This window comes from Eucyclogobius newberryi, unplaced genomic scaffold (assembly GCF_026437365.1).
Source record: "Eucyclogobius newberryi isolate DKJ021-1_F unplaced genomic scaffold, fEucNew1.0.hap1 SCAF_16, whole genome shotgun sequence".
Taxonomy (NCBI): domain Eukaryota; kingdom Metazoa; phylum Chordata; class Actinopteri; order Gobiiformes; family Gobiidae; genus Eucyclogobius; species Eucyclogobius newberryi.
The window spans coordinates 12,958,148-12,984,586 of record NW_027315790.1 but is presented as its reverse complement, the minus strand read 5'-3'; the positions used below and the strand labels follow the sequence as shown (position 1 = coordinate 12,984,586).

The 26,439-nt window shown below is 42.0% G+C and overlaps 1 protein-coding gene across 1 annotated transcript in view; it reads right to left on the bottom strand.

Moving 5' to 3' along the window:
- The window catches only part of adgrb2 (adhesion G protein-coupled receptor B2), a 269,466-nt gene that overhangs the window by 55,388 nt on the left and 187,639 nt on the right, over positions 1–26,439 (bottom strand). The window contains exon 17 of the mRNA XM_072447617.1: positions 7,692–7,818. Coding sequence (XP_072303718.1) covers positions 7,692–7,818 — 127 coding nt within the window. The remainder of the gene's footprint in view (positions 1–7,691; positions 7,819–26,439) is intronic.

The following is a 26,439-nucleotide window of genomic DNA, read 5'->3' as shown; positions in this document are numbered from 1 at the left end:
TACAGTGGGCGGCACATTTACAGTGGACGGTACATTTACAGTGGACGGTACATTTACAGTGGACGGCACATTTACAGTGGACGGTACATTTACAGAGGGCGGCACATTTACAGTGGACGGTACATTTACAGTGGACAGCACATTTACACTGGGCGGCACATTTACAGTGGACGGCTCATTTACAGTGGGCGGCTCATTTACAGTGGGCGGCTCATTTACAGTGGACGGCACATTTACAGTGGGCGGCACATTTACAGTGGACGGCACATTTACAGTGGATGGCACATTTACAGTGGACGGTACATTTACAGTGGACGGCACATTTACAGTGAACGAAACATTTACAGTGAATGGCACAATTACAGTGGAGGGCACATTTACACTGGGCGGCACATTTACAGTGGACGGCTCATTTACAGTGGGCGGCTCATTTACAGTGGGCGGCTCATTTACAGTGGGCGGCACATTTACAGTGGACGGCACATTTACAGTGGACGGCACATTTACAGTGGACGGTACATTTACAGTGGACGGCACATTTACAGTGGGCGGCACATTTACAGTGGACGGCACATTTACAGTGGACGGTACATTTACAGTGGTCGGCACATTTACAGTGGACGGCACATTTACAGTGGACGGCACATTTACAATGGACAATACATATGCAGTCGGCAGCACATTTACAGTGGACGGCACATTTACAGTGGACGGTTCACATCTATGCTGGACCATGAGTGTCACCCCCTGCAGGACACTCTGGAGAGCAGCTTCAGTGAGACTGATCCACCCTCGCTGTGTGAAGGAAAGGTTTCGCAGGTCTTTCCTTCCTGCTGCTGTCAGACTTTATAACAAACACTGCTAGCCCTGAACATGTGCAATACTGATGTAACCATGTGCAATACCTGTAAATAAGAGTGTTCTTTTTTGTTTTTATTCTGTTTACTTACCTGCTAATATAATTACCTATTACCTTGTCTTGTGCTAGCTATTTTTACTTTATTTTATATTATTCTATTATCATTATTTTATTATTATTATCTTATTTTTATCTTTATCTTTTTATGTTTTATTTGATCAATTTTATTTTATTTCCCAAGAGTTCTATTAAGAGTGTGTTTTTGTTTTGTTTTTAAACTTCCTATAATCTGTCCTTTCCTCCTGTTCTACTGCGTTGTAACAACGGAATTACCCCTTGTGTGGATATTAAAGGATTATCTTATCTTATCTTATCATATTTACAGTGGACGGTACGTATACAGTCAGCAGCACATTTACAGTGGACGGCACATTTACAGTGAACGGCACATTTACAGTGAACGGCACATTTACAGTGGACGGCACATTTACAGTGGACGGCACATTTACAGTGGACGGCACATTTACAGTGAACAGCACATTTACAGTGGACGGTACATATACAGTGAACAGCACATTTACAGTGGACGGCACATTTACAGTGAACAGCACATTTACAGTGGACGGTACATATACAGTGAACAGCACATTTACAGTGGACGGCACATTTACAGTGAACAGCACATTTACAGTGGGCGGCACATTTACAGTGGACGGTACATTTACAGTGGACGGCACATTTACAGTGGACGGTACATTTACAGTGGGCGGCACATTTACAGTGGACGGCACATTTACAGTGGACGGTACATTTACAGTGGACAGTACATTTACAGTGGGCGGCACATTTACAGTGGACGGTACATATACAGTGAACAGCACATTTACAGTGGACGGTACATTTACAGTGGACGGTACATTTACAGTGGACGGTACATTTACAGTGGACGGCACATTTACAGTGGACGGTACATTTACAGTGGGCGGCACATTACAGTGGACGGTACATTTACAGTGGGCGGCACATTACAGTGGACGGTACATTTACAGTGGACGGCACATTTACAGTGGACGGTACATTTACAGTGGGCGGCACATTACAGTGGACGGTACATTTACAGTGGGCGGCACATTACAGTGGACGGCACATTTACAGTGGCAAGTGTGAGGCCTCAGGTGTGGTTGGAAAGCATGAAGCAGTGGGAATAGTGTAATGGTTACCTGCTCAGTTAAGCACAGAGTGAAAACAATGTTGTGAGTAGAGCAACTCTATTACAACTGGAGATTAGCAAATACACAAATGATCTTCAGCGCAGTAAGTTAGTTATTGCATAGCTCATGAATACCTTATAGCAGGGGTGTCAAACTCATTTTGGGTCGCGGGCCGAAAATAATGTAAAACATAAAACAATTAAAAAATATATAAGAAATAAATAGCTTTATATAGCCTATGCTGTTTTTGAAGCAAGTACTGGAATACGTTTGTTCTCATAAACTGAAATGTATTGAGAAAAACAAGTGCAATTTCACCAACACTGTGCTTCAGTTTATGTGCATTACAACTTCAGAGTTGATCTATAGAGATAAACATTTAATCTATTAATATATCTAAATATTGTTAAATAGGTATTTGGAACAAAAAAAAATGTATTTGACTTAACAAAATAAACTTCTCAAGATCTAAAAAACCTTTTAAATGTACTAACTAACATTTCCACGTCTGTGTAGTTATCTGTGTAGTTATCTGTAGTTATCTGTTCACCTGAACTGACCTACCACTAAATACAAACAAACGTGGAGCGTTTAAGGAGGTTAAGTTACCCCTCTGGCCTTGAAAATATAGAATAAGTGCATGAACCACAGTGTTCCATCAAATCAAACTCTTTTGTCAAATCGTGGGCCAAATATTATGTACAAAATAAAACAATAAAAAATATAAGAAATAAATAGCTTTTTTACAGGGTTAGGGTTAATCCTAACCCGGTTACGGATGTAACTACTATGACATTTTTTAAAAATCTTTTAATATTAATTCAATATTATCGGCGGGCCGGATTAAAACGTTTGGCGGGCCGGATCCGGGCCGCGGGCCGTATGTTTGACACCCTGCCTTATAGGATACAAGCATCTTCAACACATTAAATACTATGTTATGCATTATTCAGGCCTGTAAAACTTCTTTGGACAATTTAGCCTTAGTATTTCCCATGGTTTAATTTATTATATTTTTATTTTTTTAATGTGTGTCTTGCTTCATAAAGCAATTTGAACACATACATGACATATGAAAATGTCTGGGAGAAAAACAACCAACCAACCAAGCAAACAAACAAAAAACTCTAGGCCTGGATGATGATGATGATGATGATGATGATGATGATGATGATGATACAATGCCATGCCCTAAAGCTTGAAGGAATATTTTAACAGAATGCTTGCTAAGTCTTTAAGTCAAATTATTGCCTTAATTATTGTATGAATCAAATATATCAGAAGAACACCTTGTTTCTCCAACTTCACCCACAAAGTAAGCGCAGCACATAGTCACAGTTGTCTCAGGACTACTAGGTGGTGATCCAATGACAAAGTGCGCCTCAACAAATCTTACACATTTCTGTTCTTAAAACCCCCTTATAATTCCCATGAACGAAATACAATGTAGACCGTAGAGTTCCAATCTAAATCATTTGCCTCAGGCTTGCACATTACACATATATAATACATAAATTACCATTATCTAGAGTTAAGACTAGCACAAGAAATACAAAAGGTTTTGATTACGGTGTTAATTTCTTTAACATTTTTAGAATTGGCGTTGCAGTAATTCATCATCATTCCGAATCATGTTTCAAGCTGAACAATTCCACGACCATTCTTCAACTTGAGGACTGTATCGTTAAATTGACTTTTATGAAGCCAATATCTACTCAACTCCAAATCCCATGATCCCTATGAGCAGTTCACAGGCGATGTTCTGGACATTTCTGTCAGCTTTTGTATTCTCGCAGCAGCCATATTGCGAACAAAGTGCTTGGCTTTATTATATAGCTTCATGACCTCACTCAATCACCTTGCTCTCCTCTGTTTCGCTAACAGATTCAGCCCAGCGTGCTTGCACACACATCCTCTCACGTGCACGGGGAAATCTCTCAGGCTATAGAAAGTAAACAGGATTAAACCAGGCTATCCCCGCTCCCACTGTAAACGGCCCATAATGGCAACGTTGATTCTAAATCCTTCCATCGCTTTCTCTTCCCCCTTTGCCACTGAAACCCCCTCCTGACTTTTTTCTATTAAACATGGAGGTTAATCCTAGGCTCCCCTTGTCCCTGGTGCCGCGGCCCGGGATAAGCTTTCAGAGCTGGCCCACTGCGCTCTTCCAATAGTCACACAGCCCAAGTGAGTGACGCTTGTGGCTAATATACACTCTGTCATTTGCGTTTGAATAGAAAGGTAAGAGAATTGTGGAAAAAACATGTATCTGATGATTACTGGAACAATCTGATTAAATTACGGAATACAATAGCACTGCTGAAGGACATTCAATAGCTTGGGAAACCTTAGCAACTTTTGTATGCGTTTGTGACATCAAATAACAGCTCTTGACAAACTGATCACAACATATCACTGTCTGTCACAAGACTACAAGATGTTGTTACATGTTTCCAATTGCTTTACTATAATTAGTAACAGACAGATGGGTGGAAAATAATTCTTATTCACTGGAGTAAAAAAAAATATGCCATTGGTTCTTTAACTATATATACTGTACCTCCTTGTGGTACACGGATTCCTCAGCAGTTCGAATATTTACTGAATCAAGAGTAAATATAATCCACTCTTTTGTTCTCATTTAGGTTAGTAGGGCTGCACAATGTAGGGTAATATCAAAGTGCGATTAGTATTGTGAATGCGATCAGATTAACAGTCTTGATAATAGGATTCTCAAAGTTCACATTTTAAACATGTTTTAGACAGTTGTAAACTTGTAAATTATGTACTATATGCTGTCTAATGTAGTGTCTAAGGATCACATGTATTTCAGTGCAAATCAAAACAGAGTAAGCAGTTTTTAGCAGTTTTTCTGTTCATCAGCAATGGCAATAAAGCTTTTCTGATTCTGATTTTATGCAGAATACAACAGGGAATGTTGTGGTTTGTGTAAGAAATCTTTGGAATTGCAGCTTTTGTGATTTACTAATTGCATCCTTTCAAATTGTGACTTCAATTTGTGATTAATCTTGCAGCACTGGTAAGTACATCAATCGTCTAGTTCTATTTTAGCCCTGGTTTAGCCCTAGTTTAGTGGCCCTGCTTTAGATCTGGTTTAGATCCATGTGGGACTTGTGAACCTCTAATCATAGACCATTAAACGTATCAATTGGAAAAGGTTACGGTGAGCACAACAAGAATGAAGATTGAGATCAATGATGTGCCTGGCTCCTTTTAATTTAATTGAGAGGTCTACGTGTGGTTTAGAGCAGAGTTCAGAGTTTGGAGAGGGAAATGTGACTATTGTTGGGGGGTTCATTTCAAAGGAGTGTTTCTGATAGAAGAAAAAAAGGAAATATCGCATATAGCCCAAGGTCAGAACTTGTCCCATTAATTTTGAACCCTATTTCCAATTCATAGAAAAGCTGTTGCACCGTTTTGTAGGCCTACTTGACTTTCATTAACAATAGCAGAGTTCATTTTGATGGCAGAGGAAACAGCTATTTGACAGCATTGTCCTATTGTCCTTACAATAGACTAAATGACCAAATTGTGTCATCGCATTTAAAATAAGCCACGGCGAGCTAACAGCAAATGGCCTCAACAGCAACAGCGCACTCAGCCACTCCAGCCTGAGAGCCATTGACACAAATACACTGACCCATACTGTGGTAACGGGTCTATAGTGACAGGATAAAGCTGAGTGATGAATCACTAATGACTACACTTCTCACAGATGTCACCAAAGTCAATGTCTCTTTCCATGTTAGTTCTCTTTTCACTCCACATGTATGCTGCGTTGAGAGGAAAGTCAATAATATTCAGTCAGGAAAGAAGTCATCCAAACTTTAGTTTCAGCTCCGCACTGACCTACTCAACTTTTAGGGCAAAACGGCTGTGTTTTTCCGAGCGCCGGCATCAGAAGTTTGTACTTAAAGTTGAAAACAAACAAGTGTGTAAACTAATCCCAGCTTTGACGGATGGAATCATGAATACATTTAGATTCTCGCTTCAAACCATGACTCTACATTGACCCCATTTACATAAAACAGATGGGTTCACGTAAGGAGAGAACTAAATGGATGAAATTATTATGTGCTGGAAGATGAGCAAATGTAAAATGTGCATCATTTATAAATAAAAATAAAACATAAATTAAAAAAGACAGATTCATTCTCGCATGGGCTTGGCGCCAATGGCTGTGGTGGTAATGACAGCCCAAAACTAAAAACTGTGAAGGAAACTGAGAATTTTGGAAAATCTGCTGTAATTTCACAGCTGCAATAATTAGCAGTTAGGATTTATCCCTGCTAAGTGACAGCTCTCATTGGTGCAGTCTCTGGTGTGGCAGAACAGAGGGAGATTGAGAGCCTGGTTAAAACGTGAAAAAGGCAACCATATCCAAAATAAAGTATTAGGAATGGGCGATATATTGGCTCCAGTATCGGTATCGACTGCGGCTACCCGGTATATTAAAAAAAAATGGCCGATATTTGACGCTGATATTTTGCAGAAGGTGCCCCAGTCTGTTTGTGCTCATGTGTCATTACCAGTTTGTCCTCAGTGCATAAGATATTTTTGAGCAGACTATGAGTAAAAATTGAACTAGACAAGCAATTGGGCTAAAATGTGGCTGGGTGTTTACAAAAATAATGCCACATATAATAATAATGTGCGCCTTGCTATAGATTTTAAAATCAATATATTATGGTAGCAGTTGTGCCATTTCACAAGAGGTATTTATTTTAATACCACAGATACTATATTTGTAAGTCCCTCCTGCCACTTCTTCACAGCATGTACATAATTTTAACTTTGCAAAATGAATGACAATCACTTAATTTTTGTCCTACTTTTCTGATTTCATCCTACTTAGCAAACATTTTGAGGCGAGACACTGCAAGCTGACATACTGCAAAGGACTTGACTTGGATGGCAAAAGTGTACGTAATGCAGAGATTTTTACATTATCCAAGAGCAGAAACAAGAAAGAGTCAAGTGCTTATAATGCAGGAGAAGTACAGCTGGGTGAAATTACATAACGTAATGAAAGGCATGTCAAGTGTTAGACGCCCATTAGTACAATACAGCGTCGGCCGTTCATTGTCACATAATAGGCTTTACCACGACCTGTTCAAAGTCGTAACCAATCAAGTCATATTGCAAGACACATTATCAGAGAACTATTTATAGACGTGCCCGTTTAGTACTGTTTGCAAACTCTCATTCACCAGCTTCTCGACATCTTCCTTTTCTGCTTTTTGCTTGAGTAAAAGTTGTTTGCCTGACCTTTCCAAAGTTTGAGCCAACGGAGACTGACAGCCAATCAACATAATTTAAAGCACGCAATGAGACGGTGATTAAAACGGTGTGCCAAAAGATTCTCACATCAGACAATAAAGACAGACAGCTCATATATCAACTCCTTGAGCAACATCGGCATCATTCAAAGCAAGAGTGTTCGCAAAGACAACAAATGGCACTCCACATCTCGGTAAAGCTCATCTGACAGCAGCGCCGTCTAAATTTAAACCACAACAATTAATCTGATCCCGCCCCTGGTAGTGGTTGCCTTGTTAGACCCTGTCCCCAAAACTTGTGGGTATAAATATATGACTCACCGGGTCTTTAGCTTGCAGCGCTAACACGGCGTAGGTGGAGATGCGGCTGCAAAGGCATTTGGTGTGGACAGCGGTGGAGGCATGTGTTTGGCAGCCCTCTGTGCCCCAGTTTTCGGCGCCAGCTTCCCTGAGGGGGGGGAGGAGAAGAAGAGGGGGAGATGGGGGAGTCAGTGTCAGAGTGGTAACAGTGAGAGGTAATTACAACCAACAACAGTCGTGACATGTAAGTATGAGAATTGTTTCACGTTTACACATCGATCTGACCTGTACGGGCTGGTGGTGCTGCATGCATTGTCTCCATGGAGATAATGGCGAAGCAATAATGCCTCCATGGAGACAAGTTACAAAGTGCACTTTAGTTCAATCCGCCCACAGTGACTTTTAACACGTTCTGCGTTTTGTCCAACAGCCAAAACAGCCTCACCGTCACACAAACGTGAATTAAAAAGAAATTAATAATAACATAATGGGTTTATATAGAGCTTTTCAATACACCCAAAGCACATTATTTTGCATGATTAAAGAAGACACATGATGATGATGATTACAGTTTCTCATTGCAAACTGCAGTATTGATACAAAACAGCTTAGCAATAGAAACGAGTCCATGGACTTCCTGTTCGAAACGGCAGAACTTCATCATGACATTGAACCGTCATTTACATATCAACTCTACATGTATCACTCCGAGTAATAATTTGTCAAATAATCACAAGTACAGGGATGTGGACGGGGATAGGGGGTAGGTGAACACAGGATTATTATTTTTTCGAGCACCCAAGCTTCAGTTGCAGGACAAACAAAATACAACGTTGAGTAAATTAGTGATGAGGAAAAACATTGTAACAAGGTAAAAGGTTATTAAAGCTGATTAAGCATAATATGTCCCCTTAAATTAACTCAATAATCAGACTGTAGCTACGGCTTCCCTGGAGTAGACTGAGGCTGCCAGTTAGTGCCAACCAGTACCAATCACTCACACACCACATTCACGCTCAGCAAAAAAAACAATAAAAGAGAAATAGACCAAAGAAAATGGGTTTTGCTATGGCTCTTAGCTTATTTCCTATACGTTTGACACACATAACTCACTCACTGACAGATACTTTGCATTAAAAGACAATGTCACCCCCATGTGAGTCGTGTTTGGCACTCTAAGCACTTTCGATCTCACCACGCTCATTTATTTCTGCCGTCACTTTGGCGTTGCCGTTAATAAGTTTCTCCTTGATGCAAAATCTGACTTTAAGCCAACAAAAGAATGGACAAAAGTCGTTAAAATGACCGATGGCCCTGAACAATCAGTTTTATTCTTCCTTTCCTTTTCTCTTCCTGACCCTTGACTGCCAAGTAAACGCTCACGGTTTGAGAGCTTAGTGCCAAGACTGATCAATAAAATTCTAATAGGACTAATTATGCTGTAGCTTAGTCTACGCATTAACCTTCCCTATAACCCTGACGATACAGCACTGCGCTGGCCACCAGAGAACAGGAGATGATATGAAGGACCTACTTTATAATCGGTCATTGAGGCGTTGTCGGGGTTAAGGGGGCTCCTTAATGATGGGTCCACACGGAGACTTTGAGAAGACAGTTCAAAGAGGTTTCACAATTAATTCACATATATGGAGAAAAAGTCCTGATACTGTAGACTATGAGTTAGACGTGATTTGAGTTGAAGAAGACCGAAAAGATGATTTTACAGATGGTTTTATCTGTGTATGTGTGTGGTATGATAGTTTGCCGGTTGGGTGTTCATTATCCATTTCTATTCTACTATTCTAAATATTTTGATATAGCAGTATGGCTGCAAGAGAGCTTGGAAAAAACAACTTAAGGCTGACCTTAAGTTGAAGTTAAATACAATGGCATTTTAACAACACTAATCACCCAAGTAATACAATACAAGTAATAAGCAATCTATATATAAAAATATGATTATAGAACTCTGATGATTAACTAAATCATGAAATGCTTATAAATGCCCCCATGGAACTTTTAATGATGCCATAGTTTCAACATTTATAATACAGACTAAAGCAAATACTGCCAAATGTATCACATTTACAACCATTTATATCTCCAGTAACAAGCCAAGTCGCCAGAATTGGCGTGAAAACTGTGAATGACACAAATGTTTCCATGTGAAATCTCTCAGCGAGGCGTGAGCAAACATAAAGCGATATCCTTACATAAGATAGAGATAAACAAACATACACACGCTCAATTACTGCATCAGCGGGGAGGCATTTGATTCCCTCGTGTCACTTCAAAGGCAGAGCGGTCACAGAGGGCTCGTCAGCTTGTCAGGTTGCACCACTATGAAGAAGCTGATGTGGCGTTAATGCCATTATATAATGAAAGTTGTTTTCTATTTGTTAGAAATGTCTTTGTTCGTGTGTTATGATTACTGATAATAAAGAATGCTGAGAATCTAAATAGGAGCTTCAAGGAGAATATTTTATATATGCTGCATCTTTCTGGTATCTTCTGATGTCAATGGATGGGCATGGTAGACAGATAATCCATTGTAACAGCATTTGGATGATTCCAGAAATAGTTGAAAGGGAATTATAAATGCACTATTGTAGAATTCATGGTCAGAGCAGTATTGTAGTAGGGATGTGTAGGAAATTCAGTTAATCGATAATTGTGATTATTTAGGACACACTGCTAGTAAGAAGTAAATAACAATACTAATCATGACCATTTTAGAAGCAAAGTTAAGTTATTTCAATCCAATCTATACTCTAAAATAGTAAGGATAATCTTTTAAAAAGCATTGATATCTGGCTGTTTATGTCACATTAACTTTACATCAAAGAATTTCATTAACAACAAAGTTTGATTTTATAAAGCTGGTTCTCCTCTACACATGCATAGTTAGGTCACAACCTGCAAACATCCAGGTTTATTCAGCGTGGTTTGAGGCTGTGCTGTCCTCAGAGCGCATGTGCAGACCTCTAAAAGAAGCTACTGTCCGCTCTGGTTCTAAAAGCTCATGAACGGGTCTCGGAACACGGTCAGAGACTGAGCAGCTGCTGGAGAAGAACAACCAAGGTTCCTGACCTGCAATATTGCTCAGTGGCCTGTAGAGGCATTGTGACTTCCAGCCAAGCTTCAGCTGGCAGACGTGAGGGGAAAATGGGCTTATTTTTATATGATTTGGAACAGTTTAAATATAACACACAACAATTTTTTAATTTATTGGTCAATCCCTATTTGCTTTATTTGCCCTGAGCACACGCCACTGAGCTATGGTAGTCCGCACCAAGCGTATTATATTAGATTTCCCTTAAGGGGTTAACAATCTGTGTTTTGAATAGACCTGCAGCAGCTATGCACTCTTCTCTTATCACGGCCACCAGATTCAAAATGCAAAAGATGTGGGCAACATGATAAACTGTAGCTTATAGTTCTGTTGTAGAAGGATTTAAATATGACCAAATCCACAAATATGTCACAATGTTGATAAAACTGTGTTTACTGTGCCACTAAATAAGTTGTATGTAACAATCTTGAAAATGTGTTTGTTTTTAGTGGTTTGTTCCTGTTCCACAAATTAAAAAAGGTAGGTTTTCAAACAGAGCAGTAACAGCTATTTGTGTGTCCTTATTGCTTGTAAAATGATGTTCCAGCTGTTAGGACAAATGAGAAAATACTTCCTGGACAACAGCGTAAATTGACCTTTTGTGCCCACTGAGAATAAATTGGCACTGAGTGTTGACAGAAAGGCCAGCGCTTTGAAAACCAATTGTAACCCGCAGAAAGAAACAAAAGAGGTTAAACATGGTTTGAATCTACAAAAAATATACAGGGCACTGACAAAGAGAAGCCATCATTTTCAGTCAATACATATTCACTGTTAAGCATTTTAAACCTTTATTACGAGAAAATGTGCTGTTTTACATTGATGCGAAAAACGATTTACATTAGGGGCTAATTCAACCTGTGGCAGGGCTGTCACCGCTGATTTATGAGATGACTGGGCTCTAAATACAGTATTTGGCGTAACAGTGATCACAGCGCAGAAGCCACATTCAACAGTATTTTTTCAGTTCTATAAAGGCGTCATATTCAGTTTTCTACAAACAACACAGGATACTAACACAAATAAAACATTCAATAACATTAACCAATACATAAAAATACATTTATAGAGATAAAATTATATAAAACAAGTGCATCAGCACTGCAGGTAGTCCTTGACCAGTTCTTTAAAATCATTAAAAGGTAAAAAAAAAGATTTAATTAAAAAGTCTCATTTGTTTTGTTCCACAGGGAAGGAGCAAAGTTGTTGAAAGTTCTTTTTTTTTTAGGTTATTAGGATTTTTGCGCGCGTGTGCGTGCGAGTGTGTGCGAGTGTGTGTGTGTGTGTGTGTGTGTGTGCGTGTGCGTGCGAGTGTGAGTGAGTGTGTGTATGTATGTATGTATTTGTGCCAGTCAAATGTATGCATTCCCCACAGTGACATGTATGGTACCAATACAGCTGGTACCATATTATTCCCAAAGGCATAATCAATAATACATTTAAAAGACTTAAAAGACCACGCATTAATTGAAACTAGCTAACGGAAAACCATTTGATCGAGCCATTTGAACATTGACGTAGAAGCCACGGTTCTTTATCTGATTATTATATGGTACAAATAGTGTATGACACAAAAAAGTACATAATCTAAAACTAAACTAAACGTCCATGGTTTCAAATGTTTTTGGGTGAAAACAAATCTTTAAATATATATTATATATATAAATATATATTGTGTTGTGATGCAGAAATCCTTTAGAGTCATCATAACGCCGGTGGTGTATATAGTTCTCAGAATAAGTGAGGAGGAGCATTTACTTGGTGCTGATGGGATCCATTTCAATAGACTGCATCTCTGCTGACTACCACCATTGACATTCAGCACAGGCCTCGGCATATTGTCCTTTTACTTTCAATACATCTGGAAAGCACTGAAGCACATCTTCACATGACACCAATCATCTGCACTCACTTAGCCCGCGATAGAGCCTATTATGCAGCTCTGACCGGCCCACATTCACACAACAGTCAGGCAGCGCAGTGTGTGGCTCTGCTTCTCTATAATATTATGCATGTATAAATATATTTGACCCAGTTTTTATCCCTGTAGGAAGTAAGCTCTCTGAATGGCGTCTGATGTAAAGATGCCTGTTACAAATGGAAGAACATGCTGGCCCATAATCTCGAGCTTACTGAGAGGGCTGTGGAAAGTCAGTAGAGCTTATGTTTCAAATCTACATGTTGTGGCATCTCAGACATTAGTTATTTATTTAGACATTTTGTGTGTGTGTGCTATAAACAGATTTACAAAAATACAATATCCAAACGTCTGTCATAATGACAGTAGAGAAACCTTGGATTAATGTGATATCACTACATTCTGTCAGAATAATATGGCAACATCTTTTGCTGTTTAATTGTCAGATTTCAGATGTATGACCTGGTTTATGATTTATAGCTTTTTCCACATGAAACAAAAATTGGCACATAGTTCCAGCTCTTCTCTGTCAGCAAAATACAAGTTTTTTTTTAAAACAGAAAATAACTTCAGAGTGGTGGAATTATGTTGTCTGCTGAGAATATTTTAAGATGTAATATGTCAACCTCTCCTTGAACCGACACCTTAACGTGGTGGAGGGGTTTGAGTGCCCGAATGATCCCGGGAGCTATGTTGTCGGGGGCTTCAAGCCCCTGGTAGGGTCTCCCAAGGCAAACAGGTCCTGGGTGACGGGTCAGACAAAGATCGGTTCAGAAGCCCTTTATGATGAGTTCACGAACAAGGCCGTTTACGTCGCCCGGATCGGCGTCACCGGGGCACCATCCTGGAGCCAGGCCTGGAATGGGTGCTCGATGGCAAGCGCCTGGTGGCCGGGTCTTACCCCACGGGGCCCGGCCGGGCACAGCCCGAAAGAGCAACGTGGGGCCGCCCTCCCATGGGCCCACCACCCGCAGGAGGCTCCATAAGGGGCCGGTGCAGAGAGATCTGGGCAGCAGTCGACGGCAGGGACCTCGGCGACCATATCTACAGAGACTAACTCTGGGGACATGGAATGTCACCTCACTGGGGGGGAAAGAGCCTGAGCTTGTGCGGGAGGTTGAGCGATACCAACTAGATATAGTCGGCCTCACCTCCACGCACAGTTTGGGCTCTGGTACCCATCTCCTCGAGAGGGGCTGGACGCTCTACTTCTCTGGTGTTGCCCGCGGGGAGAGGCGGCGGGCTGGTGTGGGCTTGCTTATAGCCCCTCAGCTCAGCCGCCACGTGATGGAGTTTACCCCGGTGGACGAGAGGGCCGCGTCCCTCCGCCTTCGGGTGGGGGACAGGTCTCTCACTGTTGTGACGGCCTACGGGCCGAACAGCAGTGCAGAGTACCCGGCCTTCTTGGGGTCCTTGGGAGGGGCACTGGACAGTGCACCGACCGGGGACTCCGTTGTTCTACTGGGGGACTTCAACGCCCATGTGGGCAATGACAGTGATACCTGGAGAGGGGTGATCGGGAAGAACAGCTTACCCGATCTGAACCCGAGCGGTGTTCAGTTATTGGACTTCTGTGTTAGCCATGGATTGTCCATAACGAACACCAAGCACAAGGGTGTCCATCAGTGCGCGTGGCACCAGGACACCCTAGGCCGTAGGTCAATGATCGACTTTGTTATTGTCATCTGACCTCCGGCCGCGTGTCTTGGACACTCGGGTGAAGAGAGGGGCAGAGTTGTCAACCGATCACCACCTGGTGGTGAGTTGGATCCGCTGGCGGAGGAGGAAGCCGGACAGACTTGGCAGACCCAAACGCATTGTGAGGGTCTGTTGGGAACGTCTAATGGAGCCCTCTGTCAGTAGGGTATTCAACTCGCACCTCTGGGAGAGCTTCTCCCATGTTCCGGGGGAGGTTGGGGACATTGAGTCCGAGTGGACCATGGTCTCCGCCTCCATTGATGCGGCTGCTCGGAGCTGTGGTCGCAAGGTCTCCGGTGCCTGTCGTGGCGGCAACCCCCGAACCCTGTGGTGGACACCGGAAGTAAGGGATGCCGTCAGACTGAAGAAGGAGGCCTATCGGGCCACTCTGGCTTGTAGGTCTCCTGAGGTCATCAGAGGTCAAGCGAGCCGCGGCTCGTGCTGTCGCAGAGGCAAAAACCCGGGCCATGGAGGAGGATTATCGGTCGGCCCCAAAGAAATTCTGGCAAACCGTTCGGCGCCTCAGGAGGGGGAAGCAGTGCCTCACCAACACCGTTTACGGTGCGGCTGGAGGCCTGCTGACCTCGACTGGGGATGTCATCGGATGGTGGGAGGAATACTTTGAGGACCTCCTTTATCCCTCAGTCACGTCTTCCGAAGAGGAAGTAGAGAACGGGGACTCGGAGGCTGGCTTATCCATCACCCAAGCTGAAGTCACTGAGGTTGTTCGCAAACTCCTCGGTGGCAGGGCTCCGGGGGTGGATGAGATCGGGGACCGTGCCTCTGGACTGGCAGACCGGGGTGGTGGTCCCTCTGTTCAAGAAGGGGGACCGGAGGGTGTGTTCCAACTACAGAGGGATCACACTCCTCAGCCTCCCGGGTAAGGTCTATTCCAAGGTACTGGAGAGGAGAATCCGACCGATAGTCGAACCTCGGATTCAGGAGGAGCAGAGTGGTTTTCGTCCCGGTCGTGGAACACTGGACCAGCTCTATACCCTCCATCGGGTGCTCGAGGGCTCATGGGAGTTTGCCCAACCAGTCCACATGTGCTTTGTGGATCTGAAGAAGGCTTTCGACCGTGTCCCTCGGGGTGTCCTTTGGAGGGTGCCCCGGGAGTACGGGGTCCGGGGCCCTTTGCTCAGGGCTGTCCGGTCCCTGTATGACCGGAGCAGGAGCTGTGTTCGCATTGCCGGCAGTAAGTCAGACCTGTTCCCAGTGCATGTTGGATTCCGCCAGGGCTGCCCTTTGTCACCGGTTCTGTTCATAATGTTTATGGACAGAATTTCTAGGCGCAGTCAGGGGTCGGAGGGTGTCCGGTTTGGGGACCACAGGATCTCATCTCTGCTGTTTGCAGACGATGTTGTCCTGATGGCTCCATCAAACCCGGACCTGCAACATGCACTGGGACGGTTTGCAGCCGAGTGTGAAGCGGCTGGGATGAGAATCAGCACCTCCAAATCTGAGGCCATGGTTCTCGACCGGAAAAAGGTGGCTTGCCCTCTTCAGGTGGGTGTGGAGTCCTTGCCCCAAGTGGAGGAGTTCAAGTATCTCGGGGTCTTGTTCACGAGTGAGGGAAGGATGGAGCGTGAGATCGACAGGTGGATCGGTGCAGCGGCTGCAGTGATGCAGTCGCTGCATCGGACCGTTGTGGTAAAGAGGGAGCTGAGCCGAAAGGCAAAGCTCTCTATTTACCGGTTGGTCTACGTTCCTACCCTCACCTATGGTCATGAGCTTTGGGTAGTGACCGAAAGAACAAGATCGCGGATACAAGCAGTCGAAATGAGTTTCCTCCGCCGTGTGGCTGGGCGCTCCCTTAGAGATAAGGTGAGGAGCTCGGCCACATGGGGGGAGCTCGGAGTAGAGCCGCTGCTCCTCCACGTCGAGAGGCATGTCAACCACATCAAATCAATGACATCAACAGGTTTTTACTATCTAAGAAACATTGCCTTAATCAAAAGTACAGTGTCTAAACAAGACTTGGAGAGACATATTTATGTGTTTGTCTCCAGTAGATTAGACCACTGTAACGGCCTGCTCACTGGCCTCTCCAAACGAGCTGTAAAACAGCTGCAGTACATCCAGAACGCTGCTGCTCGGGTCCTGACTAGAACCAGGAAGTACCATCACACACCAAAGTACATCTCTGACATGTTAGTGCCATATGAACCATCTCGGACTCTGAGGACCTCAGGGACCGGACTCCTGCTGGTGTCCAGCGTCAGGACTAAACATGGACCGGCCTCCTGCTGGTGCCCAGAGTCAGGACTAAACATGGACCGGCCTCCTGCTGGTGACCAGAGTCAGGACTAAACATGGACCGGCCTCCTGCTGGTGCCCAGAGTCAGGACTTAAAGGTCCCATAACATGCAAAATCGACTTTTCAGAGCTTTTAACCTTCTTACATTGCCATTTGTGCTTCATATATGTACCCAGAGTGTTTTTTTTTATTGATTCCCGCAGTGTTTAGCTATATTACAGACTATCTCCTTTCCTCGAATCTCCAAACTGAGGGGGGTGGCTACAAGATCACGTCATAACCACAGGCACGCGTCATCAACCCCCCTCACCCTCCCCCCTCTCCACCCCCCTCCCGCCTGCCGCCTCCCGCCCCCTTCCCCCTGGCTCCGCGCTGGCTCCAGGCTCGTCTCCTCATTCAAGCCCCGGAGTTTTTCTGCTTCGATTTACGAGGAAACACGGCTCAAAGAGGCCCAAAACTTCATTAATGATATCGCACTCTTTACTATTATCACAATGGTGAAGGTTGATGTGGCAGTTGATGCAGCAACCGGGAAAATAAACGGAGAGAAGTTCTATCCGATACCGAAAAACCAGGAAATAAGAGCGCGATGGACATAAGCAAGGGTGGGGGCGAATATCAAACCAAGCCGTCTGCCTTTCCGGTTGGTGAGGGGGGTCCAAGGTCTGGGTGATATTTCTAAACTATTATGTTAAGGGTGTTGCACAACCCTTATTATTATCAATTATATACTTAGGATAGACTACGAAACGTGAAAAAAGCATGTTATGGCACCTTTAAAGGTGCAATGGAAATTTTTTTGGCGATATGAGAACTCAGGCGGAAGTGCGCATGCACTCCCCCGTGCGGACTTGTATATTAGCACGACGGATCGCATCGCATCTCTCGTCTCCCGTAGATTTCCGTCTCTTATGAGACAGCTCGAACAGTCTTTCTCCGTCTTCATTTTGTCCCGTACACTGAGGGAACTATATTATGATAGATCAATGCGCTTAGACACGCGGAAACGTGCTGCTCTCGGGGGACGAGCCACACGCGGCTGCAGGTGAGCGGTAGGTGCTGATTGATACGTGGTAGGACTATTCGGCAGTCCACTCCACGAGGAAATAAGACTCAGATTTGGGCCAAAAAAATCGTCCATTCAACCTTTAACATGGGGAATCTGCGTTTCAGTTTTATGCAGCTAAAATCTGGAACAGTCTTCCTGAAGATGTGAGACAGGATCTACTCTGACAATGTTCAAATCCAAGCCCAAAAACTGTTTTGTTTAGCTAGGCATATGACTGAAAGGATTTTATTTGCCCTCTGCTCTTTTATGTCTTAAACAATTTTGAGATTTCTGTCATGTCTGTGTGATTTTAATGCATTTTTCCTGTTGTGTAAAGCACTTTTAATTGCCTTGTGTATGAATTGTGCTCAACAAATAAACTTTCCTTTCCTTCCCTTTAATATCTACTCGGCCTGCACAATCTACTCTGGTTTTCCTCCGATGTTCATGTTCTGTGATCTGATTGGACAAGGGGTGAGAGCGAAGCATCTGATTGGCTATTCCTCTCGCTAAAGCAGAAGTTTCAACTTGAACCGATTTGATCAAACAATGCTATTTACAATCATTTAATATAAGAAGAACATAATTCCTAACCACCTAGTGATTATATATGTAGTTGCAAAAATGTAATAATTTATTTTTTGCCACTGAGTTAAAGTTCACTTTCAATTGTTTCTAATTTGCCCATTATAAATATAAATGTTTGGAATAAAAATTAAGAAATTATACAATGATGTTTGAGCAGGTTTATTGATCTCTAAACATAACTGTGACTGTGTTCGAGTGTATTATCTGCAGAAATTATGGTAGACTGGTAGAATGATCTAGATGTATTAATGGTAACAAAATAATAATGAACTATTAACCCTTCATAATAATCACAGAAGCTTAATTTTAACTTAGTAAGTATATTCAGTAAAAGTTTATCCATATCCAGCCATATTCAGCTCTTTCAGCTTTTGTCTTTGTTTTCAGTTTTAAACTATTTTAAAATATTGATCAATAATCACAAAAGCACTACAGAATGATAAGGAACAACCAACAGCCCTAGACATGTAATTTTGAACATAAAAATGTATCATATTTTTAGCTAGGTCATCAAAATGCTAAGTTTTGCGCACCCAGACGATATTGTAGTAGATAACGTACTTACACCGACTAAAGTAATGCTGGTGTTTACTTTACAAACACTAGAAGGGTCTGAATATTCACATTTTAGAATTGCATGGTGAGTAATAATTTGTGTAAAAAATGTTGCCTTTGAGATGCACACCAAATTCCCAAAGAATATTCCTAATTGGTGAAACTGTACTGGCAATGACAATAAACATCATGAGTTCAATTCAGCAGATACAAAAGATCAACAACAAAATGATTGTTGAAAGTCTTTTTTGTTTTGACTGTTACAGAAATGTAGTGAATATGTGCTTTTCAAAAATCATCTCCATTTTTATTGGTTTCTTTTCTGCTAGTTGCTAAAAGTAAATGCAGAAATGGGAGCAGATGCTTAGAAACGCTCCCCAAAGTATATGTGCCGATGCTTAAGGTTATTAATCAGATATCGGAAAAAAATCTGGGACATTTGGGAGACCACATCCCACTTCCTGTCCACAGCAGTGAGGTTTCTCAGGTACAGTCTTACAAATACCTGGGCGTCCACATTGACTCCAGCCTGGTGTGTCCGTGTGAACTCCATGCAGCAGCGTACAGCAAAGACTGTATTTCTTACGGAGACTGATGTTTTTCAGCGTTGAACACAGGAAAACAATCATACTCTATCATGAAGTGATTGAAAGCATTATAAGCTATGGCGTGGGTGGTTTGGAAATTTGTCCATCAAAACAAAATCAGAACTGAACAGACTATTGTGAATAGCACTCAAAGTCATGGGAGTGAAAGAACATCCATCAGCAGCAGATATTTGAGGAGATTGTTATCAAACAGGCAAGGAAAATTCGCCTCAGTCTCTGCGAACACTTGTGTGTGATTGTGTGTGTGAATGTGTGTGTGTGTGTGTGTGTGATTGTGTGTGTGATTGTGTGTGTGATTGTGTGTGTGAATGTGTGTGTGAATGTGTGTGTGAATGTGTGTGTGTGATTGTGTGTGTGATTGTGTGTGTGATTGTGTGTGTGAATGTGTGTGTGAATGTGTGTGTGAATGTGTGTGTGTGATTGTGTGTGTGATTGTGTGTGTGATTGTGTGTGTGAATGTGTGTGTGAATGTGTGTGTGAATGTGTGTGTGATTGTGTGTGTGATTGTGTGTGTGATTGTGTGCGTGAATGTGTGTGTGATTGTGTGTGTGAATGTGTGTGTGAATGTGTGTGTGATTGTGTGTGTGAATGTGTGTGTGAATGTGTGTGTGAATGTGTGTGTGTGATTGTGTGTGTGATTGTGTGTGTGATTGTGTGTGTGAATGTGTGTGTGAATGTGTGTGTGAATGTGTGTGTGATTGTGTGTGTGAATGTGTGTGTGATTGTGTGTGTGATTGTGTGTGTGATTGTGTGTGTGATTGTGTGTGTGATTGTGTGCGTGAATGTGTGCGTGAATGTGTGTGTGAATGTGTGTGTGATTGTGTGTGTGATTGTGTGTGTGATTGTGTATGTGATTGTGTGTGTGAATGTGTGTGTGATTGTGTGTGTGATTGTGTGTGTGATTGTGTGTGTGATTGTGTGTGTGATTGTGTGCGTGAATGTGTGTGTGAATGTGTGTGTGAATGTGTGTGTGATTGTGTGTGTGATTGTGTGTGTGTGAATGGGTGTGCGAATGTGTGTGTGTGAATGTGTGTGTGAATGTGTGTGTGATTGTGTGTGTGATTGTGTGTGTGAATGTGTGTGTGATTGTGTGTGTGATTGTGTGTGTGTGAATGGGTGTGCGAATGTGTGTGTGTGAATGTGTGTGTGAATGTGTGTGTGATTGTGTGTGTGATTGTGTGTGTGAATGTGTGTGTGAATGTGTGTGTGATTGTGTGTGTGAATGTGTGTGTGTGATTGTGTGTGTGAATGTGTGTGTGAATGTGTGTGTGATGGTGTGTGTGAATGTGTGTGTGAATGTGTGTGTGAATGTGTGTGTGATTGTGTGTGTGATTGTGTGTGTGTGAATGTGTGTGTGAATGTGTGTGTGATTGTGTGTGTGATTGTGTGTGTGTGAATGTGTGTGTGTGATTGTGTGTGTGATTGTGTGTGTGAATGTGTGTGTGAATGTGTGTGTGATTGTGTGTGTGTGATTGTGTGTGTGAATGTGTGTGTGAATGTGTGTGTGATTGTGTGTGTGATTGTGTGTGTGTGAATGTGTGTGATTGTGTGTGTGATTGTGTGTGTGATTGTGTGTGTGATTGTGTGTGTGAATGTGTGTGTGAATGTGTGTGTGAATGTGTGTGTGAATGTGTGTGTGATTGTGTGTGTGAATGTGTGTGTGAATGTGTGTGTGATTGTGTGTGTGAATGTGTGTGTGATTGTGTGTGTGAATGTGTGTGTGAATGTGTGTGTGATTGTGTGTGTGAATGTGTGTGTGAATGTGTGTGTGATTGTGTGTGTGATTGTGTGTGTGATTGTGTGTGTGAATGTGTGTGTGAATGTGTGTGTGATTGTGTGTGTGAATGTGTGTGTGATTGTGTGTGTGAATGTGTGTGTGAATGTGTGTGTGATTGTGTGTGTGAATGTGTGTGTGAATGTGTGTGTGAATGTGTGTGTGATTGTGTGTGTGATTGTGTGTGTGATTGTGTGTGAATGTGTGTGTGAATGTGTGTGTGAATGTGTGTGTGATTGTGTGTGTGAATGTGTGTGTGAATGTGTGTGTGATTGTGTGTGTGAATGTGTGTGTGATTGTGTGTGTGAATGTGTGTGTGATTGTGTGTGTGATTGTGTGTGTGAATGTGTGTGTGAATGTGTGTGTGAATGTGTGTGTGAATGTGTGTGTGATTGTGTGTGTGAATGTGTGTGTGAATGTGTGTGTGATTGTGTGTGTGAATGTGTGTGTGAATGTGTGTGTGATTGTGTGTGGGTGACTGGTTCCTTGATTTAAAGCGCTTTGAGTGCCTTGAAGGTAGAAAAGCGCTATATATGTGACCATTCACCATTTACTTTTATCAATGAACCTCCTAAATTCAGGCCATAGAGCAGAGCGCTGATTGTTATGTGTCATTCCAATGTCTATGTCATGTTTTCTATCTTTCTATGTGTATTTTCTCTGTGTGGCCACCTGTGGACCCAAGACAAATTTCCTCCAGGAAAAAATAAGCAAATCTTGATCGTGATCTTGATCTTGAAACACCAAATGTTGCTGAGTCATGACTCAGAAGAAAATATTACAGCTTGAAACAGAGAGCATAACTTCTGCAAAGGCAAGAGATCATTGTGTTGCAATAATATTTAATCCTTTATAATTGATGCATTACATAGTTGCATACTTACAAGCATACTTTTGAACTTATTTGAGTAAAACAAATAGCTAAGGACAACAAATAACTTCCTTGAGTGAAGAGAAATGTCATTGCTAATCCTTTGCGTCCCTCCAAAACTGCAAAATTGTCCCACAAATCTGCAATCTTCTTCTTCCTCAATTCCCTACTCGCCATGTAAAGCTTTGTCATTGACCTGCTCTGGCCCAGTCGGCTCTTTGGCACGGCCTTGGGCTAATTTATAAGCTCCTTTTCCCAGATTAGCTTTCTTCCTGATGTGTGAGCTACTGAGCAAACCAGGCGTGCAAAGATAGGCTGTAGCTTTTCAACTCCGAGCACAAATGACCTGCCATCTCAGCTGCTTTCCTGGAAGCTGAAAAGGGCTCTTGCATGAAAGAAAATGGTTATCCAGTTATTATCAGTGCACCTACAAGAGGGGTAATGTATTAGGTGTATGAAAAATAAAATGGTAGCGCGCTGAGCATGTTACCGTGGGCTTAAAAGCACATTTTGGGGTCAAGAGGTCGGGACTGATTCTCAGTCACATAATCCAATACACCATTAACCTAGGCGCATGGAGATACTAGTAGATACTACTTTTCTACTGACTGCAAGCAAAACGCCTACACACTGCACAGAAATAATGCACGGTTTAGTTTCCGACTTACCCAACAGCTGTCACAGTTTGCAAGTGCACAGAAGCAGAAACAAATCCAAGTAGCAAGTCTCGGTTAATCCAAATTAAAAAGAACAGGAAATGCCTTCTTCCATTTTGGTCTTGATGACTAAAGGAGACAGTATTCCAGGCAGAAAGTTCTTCATGCTAATTCAGTGCTAACTTTACATTTCAAATTCCACGACTCTTCAAAAGGAACACCTCCGTGCCGTTACAATAATGTTTAAAATACATAAGCATTCTATTATTTGCAGTTACACCCTTGAAGTGAAAAGCTGGTGCAGGTCCAAACAGCAGATTTAGCAGAGTCGGTGCATTTAAACCTTGCCGGTCTCGTGTCTCCCTCTGCTCGCTCATGCAGTGTTTGACAGAGTCTTGATCCCTTCTGCTCTGTCAGATGGAAAAGTGGAGCAAGCCCTATCAGCCTCCAATCCCCCACCCTCCTGCTCCTTCTGGTGGCTAAACTATTAAGAGCATTGCTGAGGAATGTGACATGATGTTTTTAAGCATGTTTTACTCAACGATGGAATCAAAATTATGTTGGAATAAAAACATGACAAGTTCTAATATAAAAAGTATCAGTCATTAAGATAGTTTTCATGGGTTTCAGAGAGTAGAAACATTATTTATGATAGGGGGATTGATACCAAATACCAATATATTGATACTGTAATGCAGTATCAAAATATGTAATGTAGTAATGCAGTTAATGCAGTAGTAATCACATCTTTTTTTTTTTTTTAACACATTGTTTGTATTTTAGGTCATCTGCCCACATAATTCAGTCCAAGCTGGGAAGGAGTGAAAACACATCTTACTATCATGATACTTTCCATATTATTACTGCTATTGGATCAAATAAAATAAAAAATAACTGCTATCGCCCATCACTAAAAATGACCACTGTTCAATCTTTTGAATAATGGAATGTCCTAAGACTGTTGCCTTTACACTGGACGTTTAATTAATTTTGTCAGATCATCAAACACTACTTTTAGATTTGATGTAAACTGCAATACAAAGAGTCATCTACCATGTCTGATTGAGGTCTTCAGAGAGATTGCTTATGACTGGGTTAGTCGCTATGTTTTTCCCCCCACTGAGCCCTGATCACACTGAAAACCATTAGGGATTAGAAATAGGATTAGCTGACCCTCCACCTCTAACGGTCTTAGAGCCATGAATCGTATCTGCAGTGTATATTACATTAGACTGCAGCCTGGGCTCTATGTACTTTTCTATGCAAATGAAGAGAGCTCAGGGCTAGTGTTTATTTGGCCTTTGAATGAGACTTGTGTTTGTATTCAATCGGCATGCAAGTGTGAACAATGTTTTAAAATATTTTAGATATCATAGAGAATAAATAAAAAGGTAAAGAGTTGTAGAACAAGGTTGGTACATTTGGAAGTGAATGCTAAGACTAGAACAGTGGTGTTTGTCAACTTTATTTAACCTCTAAAATGCCTTGAGTGGTATAAATCATGCATTCCGCTTTAAAGTTTTAAGAAGCACAAAATGTAAGGTCAGAAATTGTATTCCAGTGGAAAGGTAGAAGTAGATTTAAATGCATTATTCAGACATTTCCTGGCGCCTTTTCTCGGCATCCATGGTTCTCAGAGGAGGTATTCCCTGGTAACCAGTTTGTCTCACAATCAGAAATGTACTTCACAATAAGCAATGAATATTTACCAATTCACATTCACTATGGATAGAGGGACGATGCCAGAGACACCCAAAACGTGCACCGTGCTTGGAGAGATTTTGCCAGAGAACTGAACTCACCTCCCGCTTGCAGAGAGACGCGAAACATCTCCGAGGCAAGAAATACCGTGCAGCTGCCACAGAATATGTCAATCTTCCACTAACAAAATGCTACAAATTTCAAATCATGTTAAATACAAGCTAGTGTCTGCACACCAGTGGGGCAGACAGGTTGGGGTGGGTTTGAGGAAGACTGGCACATGGGGGAAATCACGGAGCCATGGTGGAGCACAGCGTTTTGGGTGGGCAGATGGCGTCGGCATATGGGCCTGTTAGGGGCTAAATAAATAAATAAACACTCACACATAAACACCTAAATGAACTGTGAGTGCTGCAAACTGCCGGCCAACGAAAGCCCGCGCTGAATGAAAACTCCTATGCAGAAAGAGCGAGTGCTTACTTGCAGGTTTCTAAATAGATCCGCCCGCCCAAACAGTTCAGTGGGACAACAATGACAATGGGAATTATATTGTTATTTGCTAATCCTCTGCCCGTACACAATGTCTGCTAATGGAAAGTATGTCTGCAGTCCTTACCAAATCTGCACTTATTCTAACTGTATAAGCCAATGTGAGGGGAGGGGGGGGGGAAATAAACACAAAGATTTAACAAACAGTAAGTCTACCAGCAAATGGATTACTTATTGAGTTGATGGTCAAAGGAAAAGCAGGTAAAATTGACTGTCTTAAAAAAAGATGAAAAATAGAACATTCCATTTTTTTCCAACGCAACCTTCAATTTCCTGTCACATTTCCTAATATCCTTATTATTCAGCATGATTAATTCATTCATAGTTTCAGTGTCCTGTTCATAGGTGCCATTTTGGAATTGTTCATTGCTGTGGCAAGTTGGAGGACGCAGAGAGTTGCTTTACAATATTTCTATACTGCTTCTAAATGGCTATTTAAATGTGGAAAACAGTGTGTTCTAAATGTTTCAATCAATAGGATATGGTAGCATGTGCAATTCATCCGCAATTTTTGGCTCATTTTCAAAAGAAGGGTTTCTATTGTGACGGCCACTCTCACAAGAAATGCTATTCCATTAAAAATGACCATGGTCTGTCCATCCACTGAATTGCACTGCTCTGGTACTACCACTAAACAAGGAGATCTGACCTTCACCAAGACAAAAACATCCTTTCAACAGCTCCTTTCAGAGAAATCATCTGATTTTATTCAAATTTAAGAAGCAATCAAATGCAATTGATCACATTACAAGCTTTATGCCACAAGCGTTAATTTGACATATAATTTAGAATTAGTTTGTTTTCAGTTATAATAGTGTTTTGAAACCCTGGGTATTCTGATGCTAATCAGGTACTCAGTGAGGAGGGAGTAAAAGTCAGGTTACAATTGGCTGTAGATAGCCCATTACAGGGCTGTTAGAAAACAAATAAGTCTCAAGTAAAAACAAAAACTCCCTTTATCAGGAGGTCCCGCACGGTGGGCAGGGCTTACAGCGTAGAATAAAAAGTTCCCAGACTCGATTTGCAGATTGAGATTTACTCTTCGATCAGAGTCGAAACATTTCCAGTCCAGATGATACAACTGAATTTTTTCAACAATGATTTCAGCTCAGCTGTATTTTTATACAGATCAATTTCATGTCCCTGAGGGCGTGATTGAAAGGTTGATTAGCCAATCAGGGACACCCATGGTCTGTCCGTATCAATACATATATGGCTGCTTACTTGGTAAAAAAGACAGGTTACTTGCTTACTTGGTAAAAAGACAGGAAAAAATATCTTGAAAAAATATCTTGAAAAACTAAAAAACAGCTCTTCTCCCAAACGAGCATGTGCGCAGGCTCGTGTACCACGTAACTGCTCTGACCAATCAGAGTGAGAGCTGCTACAGTGGAGTAGAGCAACCCAAAACTAAAGATGAAAAAGAGTTTTTGT